Consider the following 11615-nt stretch of genomic DNA (forward strand, 5'->3'; position numbering starts at 1 on the left):
TGGCAATTCTTAATATGTAACAATATGTTTCTATGCATGAATTCAATAAGACCTGTTTCTAATTGTACCTATATTAACCAAGATAAAAACTAATAATGGGCCTGCTTATAGCAGCCATGGCTTCACCACCTTTTGCAGAACTTGGTCCATCCAGTATTCTGCGGGAATCCCTTATAATCCACAAGGGCAGGCCATCATTGAGTGTGCCCATGCTACACTGAAAGGTATGCTAGTAAAACAAAAAAGAGGGAATATGTGCCTCAAGGAAGCTGCTATAATACTATCAAAAGCACTGTTTACCCTTATTTTCTTGAATTTGAATGATTGTTTTCAAGCCTCTGTAGAATCGCACTTTACCTCAATAACCCCATCTCAGAAACCACACTCTTGTGGTGAGATGTGGACACTAATAACTGGATGGGACCCAATGAATTATTAACGTGGGAGAGAGGATATGCATGTGTTTCTACCCCTCACAAAGCTGCTGTAGATTCCAGCTCACCAAATTAAACCCTGCATGACATGGCACAGGACCAATCTTCTTCCAGAAGGGGACTCTGCAGTCCTGAACAATGCACCTTCCTGGGACCCAGATGGCCCCCAGAATAACCTGGGGAATGATAAAGCTGATGGCAGAAGCTGAGTAATTATTGCAAAACTAGAGGCCCAGTGCACAAAATTCGTGCACTGGTGGGGGTGTCCCTCAGCCCAGCCTGCACCCTCTCCAATCTGGGACTCCTCAGGGGATGTCCGACTGCCGGTTTAGGCCCAATACCACAGGGATCGGGCCTAAAACGGCAGTTGAACATCCCTCTCACAATCCAGGACTGCTGGCTCCCAACCGCTCACCCGCCTGCCAGACTGATCACCCCCTAACCACTCCCCTGCCAGCCTGATTGATGCCTAACTGCTCTCCTACCAGCCCGATCACCGCTAACTGCCCTCCCCTGCCAGCCTGGTCCCCCACAACTACCTCCCCTACCGGCCTGGTTGCCCCCAACTGCCTTCCCCTGCTGGCCTGGTTGCCCCTAACTGCCCTCCCTGCTGGTCTGGTCACCCCCAACTGCCCTCCCCTGCAGGCCTGGTAACCCCCAATTTTCCTCCCCTGCCATCCTGGTCATTCCTAACTGCCGTCCCCTGCTGGCCTGGTCACCCCCAACTGCCCTCCCCTGCCGGCCCCATTGTCCCCAACTGCCCTCCCCTGCTAGCCTGTTTGCCCCCAACTTCCCTCCCCTGCCAGCTTGATTGCCCACAACTGCCTGCCCCTGCCAACCATCTTGTGACAACATTGGGTGGCTATCTTGTGATCACATGGGGATGGCCATCTTGTGACCACATGGGGTGGGCATCTTGTGACCACAAGGGGATGGCCATCTTGTGCGAGGGCATGATGGTCAATTTGCATATTACCACTTTATTATATACTAGAGGCCCGGTGCACAAAAATTTGTGCACTGGCTGGGTGGGGGGCAGGTATCCCTCAGCCCCACTTGTGCCCTCTCACAGTCTGGGACCCCTCGGGAGATAACGACCTGCTGGCTTAGGCCCGGTCCTGGGTGGCAGACGGCAGGCCCAATCCCTAGGTGCCTGCCCCGCAGCCCCTGGTCAGGCTCAGAGCAGAGCCGATTGGGGACTTGGGGCTCCGCCCTGTCATGCACAGAGCAGGGTGGATCAGGAGGTTGCAATGCCACCCTCAGTCACGCTCAGGGTAGGGCCGATTAGGGGGTTGGGGCACCGCACCCTGTCACCCACAGAGCAGGGCCAATCAGGGGTTGGGGCACTCTCCCCTGTCATACTCAGGGCAGGGCCGATGGGGAGGTTGCGGCTCCACCCCGTCACACTCAGGGCAGGGCCCATGGGGGGGTTGGGGTACCACACTCTGTCACACACACAGCAGGGCCAATCAGGGGGTTGGGGAGCTCCCCCCTATCAGGCACATAGCAGGGCTGATCAGGGGGTTGGGGCGCCTTCCCCTGTCATGAACAGAGCAGGGCAGATAGGGAGGTTGTGGCCCCACCCCCTGTCACACACAGAGCCACAGGGCGATCAGGGGGTTTGGGCATTGCCCCCTGTCACGCTGCTCCAGGGGCCAGGAGGCCTCGCAGCTCCACTGATCCCAGTGCCGGGAGGCCTCACAGCTCTGCTTGACAAAGGGGCAGTGAGGCCTCGCTGCTCAGCTGATTCTGGTGCTGGGAGGCCTCGCAGCTCCGCTTGATACAGGGGCAGTGAGGCCTCGCTGCTCCGCTGATCCTGGTGCCGGGAGGCATATTACCCTTTTACTATATAGGATAGAGGCCTGGTGCATGGGTAGGGGCCATCTGGTTTGCCCTGAAGGGTGTCTCGGATCAGGGTGGGGGTCCCGCTTGGGTGCCTGGCCAGCCTGGATGAGGGGATTATGGCTGTTTGCAGCTGGTCACAACCCCTTCAGGGTGGGGGTCCCCACTGGGGTGCCTGGCCAGTCTGGGTGAGGGGCTGAGGGCCGTTTTCAGGCTGGCGGGTGACTGAAGCTCCCAACCTCTCCTTTTTTTCTTTTATTTTTTATTCTGGCATTTATTTACTTTCTATGGCTGTCACTGGAGCTGAGAGCCGGCTTTAGCTCTGAGGCTCAGCTCCAGCTCTGAGATCCCGGCTGACTGAAAGCAGTTTTCTTGGGATTGTTTAGCTTTTATATTTGCAACATAGTTGTTTAGAGAGCAGCTCAGAGCTGGGCGGCGGCAGGCGGGGAACTTTGGCTTCCTCCATCACTGGAGCAAGCAAGCCTCCTGTTCGCTTCAGCTGCCTGGCTGCCAGCCGCCATCTTGGTTGGCAGTTAATTTGCATATCTCACTGATTAGCCAATGGGAAGGGTAGCGAAGTTACAGTTAATTACCATGTTTCTCTATTATTAAATAGGATGATGATGCTCATACTCCATGCATTCAGATAACTAACCATTGTTCTTTTTGATTTTTTTATAGTCTGTAAAATTGGAACTGGAGCAGAAAATGCGCTTCACAGACACTGACATTCTAAAGCAGTAAGTTCACCACCTCCCTTTGTCTTCTACATTCAGCAAAACACAAAATGAGGAGATGTTGGTGAGCACATGAGACTTGGTTGGAAAGTTTTTAAGGAGGACATTCTGAGAAAAGGGAAGTGTGCAGAAGGCCACCTGTGCTATTTATTAGAATTCTGATTTAGGGGAGTGCCTCTAATTATTCCTTGATCTTTCCAAACAAGTCTGTGCATGTACATACCCCCAGATGTTAACTTAAATCCTTATATTTAATCTTTGGGCATCCTTGATTAAAGGACATTATAAACACATGTGTCCTCCCACGAATACTTACCCTACTGATTGTATCTAAGAGATAAATTTTATCTTAAACTGCTGCTACAATAAAAGCCTAATGAGGCAGGCAATCGAGGCTGTCTGGTTCCTTTAGCTAGGCAGTCCCTTAGCCCTCTCTTTAACAACAAACATTGTGTCAGAGCAGCAGTTCTCAACCTGTCGGTCGCAACCACTTTGGGGGGTCGAATGACCCTTTCACAGGGGTCAACTAAGACCACCAGAAAACAATATAATTACATATTGTTTACAGTAGCAAAATTACAGTTATGAAGTAGCAATGAAAATAATTTTATGGTTGGGGGTCACCACAACTTGTGGAACTGTATTAAAGGGTTGTGGCATTAGGAAGATTGAGAACCATTGTGTCAGAGTAATCCATTCATATATCACACAGGGACTGCTATTCAGCCCCTGCAATTGATAAATTACACAACATCAAAATTAAAAACTATTGTGCATCTGAAAATACAATTAAGAATGTTAAAAGGCAATCTCCAGACTAAAGAATAATAGTTGCAGTTCATATCCAATTGGCCTATTAATATTCTATATGTCACTCATCATCATTATTTGTGGGATGACAAATAAATAAAAAAGGATAGGAAAAAGGAATAAAAGGGAATAAAAGTAACAAAATTGCAAACAACAAATATTGAGAATGCCAAATATTAGTAAGAATGTGGAATAACAGAAACTCATACACCTCTAGTAGAAATCTAACACCTGCCAGAATGGCTATCTACCACCAATAAATCAACAAATAACAAGTGTTGGCAAGGATGTGGAGAAAAAGAAATCCTAGTGCACTGATTGTGGAAATGCAGCCATTGTGGAAAATAGTATGGAGTTTCCTCACAAAATTAAAAGTGGAACTGTCTTTTCACCAGTGATTCCACTTCTGGAAATATATCCTAAGTATCCTGAAACACTAATTCAAAGAATCTATGCACTTCTATGCATTACCTATAGTGTAATTTACAATATCCAAGATCTGAAAACAGTCCTAATGTCCATCATTAGATGACTGAATAAAAATCTGTATTACATTTACACAATGGAATACTATGTGACTGTAAAAAAGAAGGAAATCTTACCTTTTGCAATAGCATGGATGGACCTGGAGATTATTATGCTAAGTAAAGTAAGCCAGCCAGTGAAAGACAAATACCATATGATCTCACTAATATGTGGAATCTAAAAAATAAAATAAACTGAGGAACAAAACAGAAACAGAGGAACAAAACAGAAACAGAGTCATGGATACAGGGAACAGACTGACAGCTGTAAGAGAGGTAGGAAGAGGGGGAACTAGATGAAAGAAGATGAAAGGCTTAGCCAAAGAATATATATGCCTAATCCTTAGACTCAAACAACAAACCAAAGTGTAGGGATGGGTAGAAGGGGGAATAAAGTGGAGATGAAGGCAATATTTGTAAGAACATAAACAATAAAAATGAAGTTTAAAAAGTACTATAACCATTTAAGTATACTGCCTGATTTCTATAAATATAACATGCACTTACTCTATAAATCAGTATTTTTCCACTAAAAATATGCAGAGGAAATCATATATCAAAAAGATACTTGTTCTTTTGGAGCTAATTGATTCATCATGGTTACAAACTGAAACCATTTCACTACCAGTTAATGTTTTAACTTTTAGTATACTATGCAGATTTAAAAATTATAAACTATCTAATCTAATAAAAGACAAACATGCAAATTGACCATAACTTTTGCTATGCCTTAGGCCACGCCCACCAGCCAATCAGAGCAACTATATGCAAATTAACCCAACCAAGATGGTGGCTGGCAGCCACGGAGCTGGAGCAAGCAGGAGGCTTGGTTGCTCCAGTGATGGAGGAAGCCAAGCTTACCGCCTGCCGCGGCCAGCTCTGAGCTCCACTGAAGGCAAAACAGTTTCAATTATAGAAGGTAAATAAATCCCAGAAAAAAAATAAAAAGATAAAAAGGAGAGGCTTGGAGCTTCTGTCACCAGGGGGCTTGGCCAGTCTGAAAACAGCCCTCAGCCCCTCACCCAGGCTGTCCAGGCACCCCAGGGGGGACCCTACCCTAAAGGGGGTGTGGCCAGACTGAAAACAGTCATCAGTACTTCACCCAGGCTGACCAGGAACCCCAGTGCAGACCCCCACCCTGAAGGGGGTGTGACCACCCTGAAAACACCCATCAGCCCCTTACCCATGCTGGCCAAAAAGCTGTGGATAAAAAGCTGTTACATTTACACAATGGAATACTATGTGACTGTAAAAAGAAGGAAATCTTACCTTTTGCAACAGCATGGATGGACCTGGAGATTATTATGCTAAGTAAAGTAAGCCAGTCAGTGAAAGACAATACCATATGATCTCAATAATATATGGAATCTAACAAACAAAATAATCTGAGGACTCCCACCCTGATCCGGGACACCCTTCAGGGCAAACCAGATGGCCCCCACCCATGCACCAGGCCTCTATCCTATATAATAAAAGGGTAATATGTAAATTGAACCTAACAGCAGAGCGACTGGGAATGACTGGTCACTATGACACACACTGACCACCAGGGGGCAGATGCTTAATGCAGGAGCTGCCCTCTGGTGGTCAGTGTGCTCCCACAGGGGGAGCTCTGCTCAGTCACAGCCAGGCTGACGGCTGCCAGTATAGCAGTGGTGGTGGGAGCCTCTCCCGCCTCCTCAGCAGCGCTAAAGATGTCAGACTGCAGCTTAGGCCTGCTCCCCGCTGGCAAGTGGACATCTCCCAAGGGCTCCCCGGCTGCCAGAGGGATGTCTGACTGCCAGCTTAGGCATAAGCCAGCAGTTGGTCATTCTCCGAGGGGTCACAGACCGCAAGAGGGCACAGGCTGGGCTGAGGGCCCCCCCCCCCCCCGCCCGAGTGCACAAATTTTTTTTGCACCGTGCCTCTAGTCCTATATAATAAAGAGATAATAGGCAAATTGACCATCACACACTCATACAAGATGGCCACCCCCACCTGGTCACAAGATGGCCACGCCCATGTTGTCATAAGATGGTCACCACAAGATGGCTGGCAGGGGCAGGCAGTTGTGGATGATCAGGCCATCAGAGGAGGACAATTGGGGGGGGAACAGGCCTGTAGGGGAGGGCAGTTAGGGGCAACCAGGCCAGCAGGGGCGGGCAGTTAGAGGCAACTGGCTGGCAGGGTAGGGCAGTTGTGGGCAACCGGGCCAGCAGGGGAGGGCAGTTGGGGGCGACTGGACCAGCAGGGGAGCATTTAGGGGGTGATCAGACTGGCAGGGGAGTGGTTAGGGGGTGATCAGGCTGGCAGGCAGGCAGGCAGGCAAGCAGTTGGGAGCCAGCAGTCCCAGATTGTGAGAGGGATATCCAACTGCCGGTTTAGGCCCAATACCACAGGGACATCCCCTGATGGGTCCCAGATTGGGGAGGTTGCAGGCTGGGCTGAGGGACACCACCACCCCAGTGCATGAATTTCACACACTGGGCCTCTAGTTTTATATATGATCTATATGGATGAATCGCAAAAATAGAATGTTGAAACAAAGACCCCAAGCACAATAGAAGTACCAGTCATGTGAGGTCCAAAACTAGAAAATAGTAATGTTGGTGGTTATGTCTGAAAAGGGCACAATTAAACTTTCTAATCTGAGTTAGGATACATAGGAGTTTGGAAGTACAAAAAATTGTATTTGATATAATTTATACATTTTCCTTCTTTTTAGTAAACTTATTGGGGTGACATTTGATTATAAGATTATATACCTTACAGGTATACATTTCTATGATATAAGATCTTCATATTGTATTGTCAAATCATCCACAGTTAAATCATCTTCCCTCACCATATATTTGACACTCCTTACCCTCTACTACCTCCTCCACCCTGCTTCCCTCTGGTAACCACTATACAGCTTGTTGTCTAATTCTACGAGTATTTGTTTGTTTTTCTTGTTTGTTCATTTGTTGCTTTTGGTTTTATATCCCACATATGTGTGAAATCAGAAGATTAACTATTTCTGACTTATTCTGCTTAGCATGGTATTCTCAATATCCATTCATGTTCTCACAAATGGTAGTATTTCCTCTTTTCTTGTGGTTGAATAGTATGTACACACAACCTCTTCTTTATCCTATCATGGAATCAGTTTATCTTGGGATTGTGGGAGGGGTGGTGTCATATGATTTTAAAGATGTGTTAGTTTCTCAAAAGGAAAAAAGTATCAGTGCTGTCTGTTTTATCTTAGGTCAGCTCTATTATATTTTTATGAATTTAACTATTTTTAAAAAACAATTTATATGCTTATATGTTTGATATTTTATTTACACATTTATATATTTCTCATTCCTAATGTTACATATTTTTCTTCTCCTTTCCATTTTCCTTAGTCTACCACACCAAAATATGTCCTACATTTCGATGAGAAATAAATTTTTGACACTGTGGATCCAGACTATGCTGGTATAACTTTTTCTTTCATTAATTCTACATCTTAATTTTAGCCATATCTTTAAATTTTTAAGGTTATAGTTAATTTTAAATTCTACTTTTCAAAACTTTTCTTTTTTCTCTTTAGGTATTTGTAATTATAAATTATTCCCTATACCATCTTAAGAGCATGACTCAAAGTAAAGTACTTTGGTTTGCACCTCTTTCATTCTTGACCATTAGTTATTTAATATCCATTATAATGTATGATATCTTCTTCAATTCATGAATGATGTACAGGTGTATTTTTAAATTACCAAATACATATTTCAGTCTTTTTGATAAATTTTAAATTGTGACCATATAAGGAGATTTGTACTGTGTTTGATTTTTAATTCTTTAACGTGCTCTTGTCAATTTTGTTGAATCACCTGTACATTCTTAAGAAGCATTAACTAATGTGGAGACAGACCGGATTTACAGCAGGATCAGCAAAGTTCTGCCTTTATTTCTGGGGATGCCTCCGGCCTGAGTGTGTCTGACTCTTAGTCAAAAGGACTGTGAGACTTGTCATGCACACTTAGGGAACAAAACTTCCCTGGCTAAAGTTAGCTTCCTTAGTTGCCCTCCCTATCTAGACAGGGCTGGCTTGGCTTCCTAGTGACTGAAGCTTTGTGAGGAGTAGGCTCTCAAGGCAAAAGTTCCTCCCCCAGGTCTTGTTATTCCAAACCAGAGGCTCAGCATGTTTCAGGAGCAGGGACTGGGTTCATGAGGAGCTGACTGTGGATGTTTCTTGGATCCTGATATTTGCCCGAATTCTCTTTGTCCTGCTGCACCAGGTGCTTTGCCCTTAAAAAGCCTCATGTGTGATACACTGTGGGGTCTAGTGAGTCCTAACAAATAGCAGAAAGGGGAAACCAGTGCATTCACTCCGTGGGATCATTCAATTAATATATATCCACTGAATAAAATGTTTATTTTTATTTCTCAAGTATTCTTTATATCTTTATGATTTGTCCACCACCATTTGAACAGAACATTTTTTCTCTTAATTTTTCAATTACAATTGATATTCAGTATATTAGCTCCAGGTGTACACCATGGTGGTTACATATTTATATAATTTAGGAAGTGATCCCCTGGATAAGTTTGATCCCCACTTGGCAGCATACATAGTTACTATGATATTATTGACTATATCCCTTATGCTGTACTTTACATGCCCATGACTATGTTATAAGAACCAAGTTATATTTCTTAATACCTTCACTATGGTCACCCAGCCTCCCCTCAACCCCCCTTATATCTGGCAACCATCAGTTTGTTCTCTGTATCTATGTGTCTGTTTATGTTTTATTTCTTCATTTATTTTGTTCTTTAGATGCCACATATAAGTGAAATCATATGGCATTTGTCTTTGTAGCATTATTCACAATAGCCAAGATATGGCAGCAACCTAAGCTTCCATTGATAGACAAATGGATAAAGAAGATGTGGCACATACTCTATGTAATAGAATATTACGTGGCCACTAAAAGGAACGAAATCTTACCATTTACAACAATATTAATGGACTTAGAGGGTATTATGCTTACAGGAAAACATTTTTTGGACTCATTATGAAAATGAATTTGAAAATTTCTCCCTCTAGTGCTATAAGGGAGAAATTATTTTACATGTGCTGAGGGCATTTATCAAAGTTTTACAAATTTATAATTGTTAAATGTGCCTAGTGAACTGAATATTTAAAAATGCTTACCCTTCATAATGTTCGGTATGTTGAGTGTGTGTATTGTGCTTGAGTGTACTAAACGCTTTCCTTTCTTTTTCTGCTGTTCTTGTGGACATTCTTCTTTTCGTTTTGTTCCCATTATCCTGGTATGTGTTAAACTCTTCTAAGATTTTTAACCTCTTGGGATACTTATGTTTTTGGAATTACAGATTTTGGAAACTCATAATCACTGGATTTTGGGGGGAGTGCCATAAAGTGAGACAGTCAGACCATTCAGTCTGTAAAACCTGCCTCAGTGTCTAATAGTTTTTCAATTGGCAATTCATGCTCCTCTCTGGTTCCAATTGAGGTTCCAATCCTTGGATTCCTATCACATTACTAAATACCTTTATCACTTCATAATGTTCATATAACACTCGGGAAATTAAAGCTATCAAAACACTTGTTCACATTCAGATAAAATGACTCTTAAATACATTAATTAGAACACCACATTTCACAAAGGGATACTCATGAATTAACTTGAGCCATGCAGTTCAGTAAAAATAAAACATTTTTTATAAAGTGATTTCTTAATTACTTGCGTTTCTGAAACATCGACATCATTGGTGGTGGTTCCAAGCTTCTGTGGCACTGTAATCTGCAGATGTGTTGTTTCTGAGTCTGCAGTAAGACAAACATGTGTGAGCATTCCCAGGGTGTAGCATCTTTCATCTTTATTTACTTGTCCTCTCCTGCCATGTCACTCTGAAATTCCATGTCCCAACACACACACACACACACACACACACACACACACACACACATTGTGTGACTCCAGGAAGAGGTCCATCTCATGTGAGAGTGTTGCCCTACCACTGTCCAGAGAGCCTAGGACTCGCTGACCTCAATCCTGACTGGGGGAGGAAGTGCTGGTCTCAGGACCCCATCCAGGCTCTCTAGGGCCCCACCGCCCCAGCAGCAGGGCGCCCTCTCCTGCCCCTGCAGACTCAGGTAAGTGAGGGCCAACTGCCCCAGGCCTGCTCTGAGCTCTCCAACCACCAGGCTCAGCAGGACCCTGAAACTAGGTGGCTCTGACAGCAGGACTGGGGACCCCCAGCCTGGCCCTGGGATCTGGAGCAAGAAGGAAGACACTGGCCTCGCCCGGGGACACTGTGCTGGGCGGCCCTCCTATGGCGCAGGTTCCCCCACTTACAATGGTCTGCGAAGGTCAACCTGCGGAGGCCTGAGAGGATCAGCAAGAGAAACAGCATTGCGAGCCAGGTGACCCTCGCCACAGTGCAGGCAGTTGGTGGCATAACTGAGGCGTCTCGCGCATGCGCAGGGGGCTGAGTTCTGGGCCAGGAGGATGGAATGTGAGACTGCTCGGCCCCGCCCACCACTGACGACCCCGCCCACGGGCCAGCTGAGCACAGGAGCTCAGGGGCGCCTATTTGCTGCCTGTGCTTTATTTCCCCAAAGCTGACTGAAGTTTTAAAGGTCTTTGGGGGTCACATTCGGTTATAAAGCCACTTTCTCTTCTGGAAGCAGCTATTGGTAGTGAAGTTCTTGGCAATATGAAGAGTTCACATCATAGCTTTCTGGTACAATAGCTGAATTACTATAGTGAAGGGAAAAGGCAATAGAAATTTACACAATACTTAGTAGCAGACAACTGCCTGCTTTAATCATATATACTGCCAGATTTCTACTTATGTCTCAGATTTCTACTTATGTCTGTCTAAAGAAATACAAACGCACCCATGAACATAAAGAGATGTTGTGAAAAAACAAATATAAATCAATTCTTCAATTGCCAGTTTGCTTCTTAGAAAAGATGGGAGACTTATAAGGCATTCAAATAATTTGTGTTTATATCAACAATTTTTTTTTTACATGTTTACTACAAGCCTGAAACTAGGCTGATATCAAAATACATGTGACACTATTCCTATAGTTCCAAGTCCATCAGGGCACATGCTTCGGTTGCAGGCTCAATCCCCAATGTAGGGCATACATGAGGCAGCCAATCAATGCTTCTCTCTCATCATTGATGTTTCTATTGCTCTTCCCCTGTCCCTTCATCTCTGAAATCAATAAAAATATATATATTTTTTAAAAAGATCTTGACAGACAAGAAAAAGGTAAA

The 11615-nt window shown here is 44.6% G+C and overlaps 1 protein-coding gene across 1 annotated transcript in view; it reads right to left on the reverse strand.

Moving 5' to 3' along the window:
* The window catches only part of LOC132226787 (A disintegrin and metallopeptidase domain 3-like), a 125350-nt gene extending 114565 nt beyond the window's left edge, over window positions 1-10785 (reverse strand). The window contains exons 1-2 of the mRNA XM_059681221.1: window positions 10683-10785; window positions 10068-10150 (exon numbers count right to left, since the gene is read on the reverse strand). Coding sequence (XP_059537204.1) covers window positions 10068-10150; window positions 10683-10785 — 186 coding nt within the window. The remainder of the gene's footprint in view (window positions 1-10067; window positions 10151-10682) is intronic.
* Window positions 10786-11615: the final 830 nt, after the last annotated feature.

The sequence above is a fragment of the Myotis daubentonii genome, chromosome 2 (genome assembly GCF_963259705.1).
Source record: "Myotis daubentonii chromosome 2, mMyoDau2.1, whole genome shotgun sequence".
Taxonomy (NCBI): Eukaryota; Metazoa; Chordata; class Mammalia; order Chiroptera; family Vespertilionidae; genus Myotis; species Myotis daubentonii.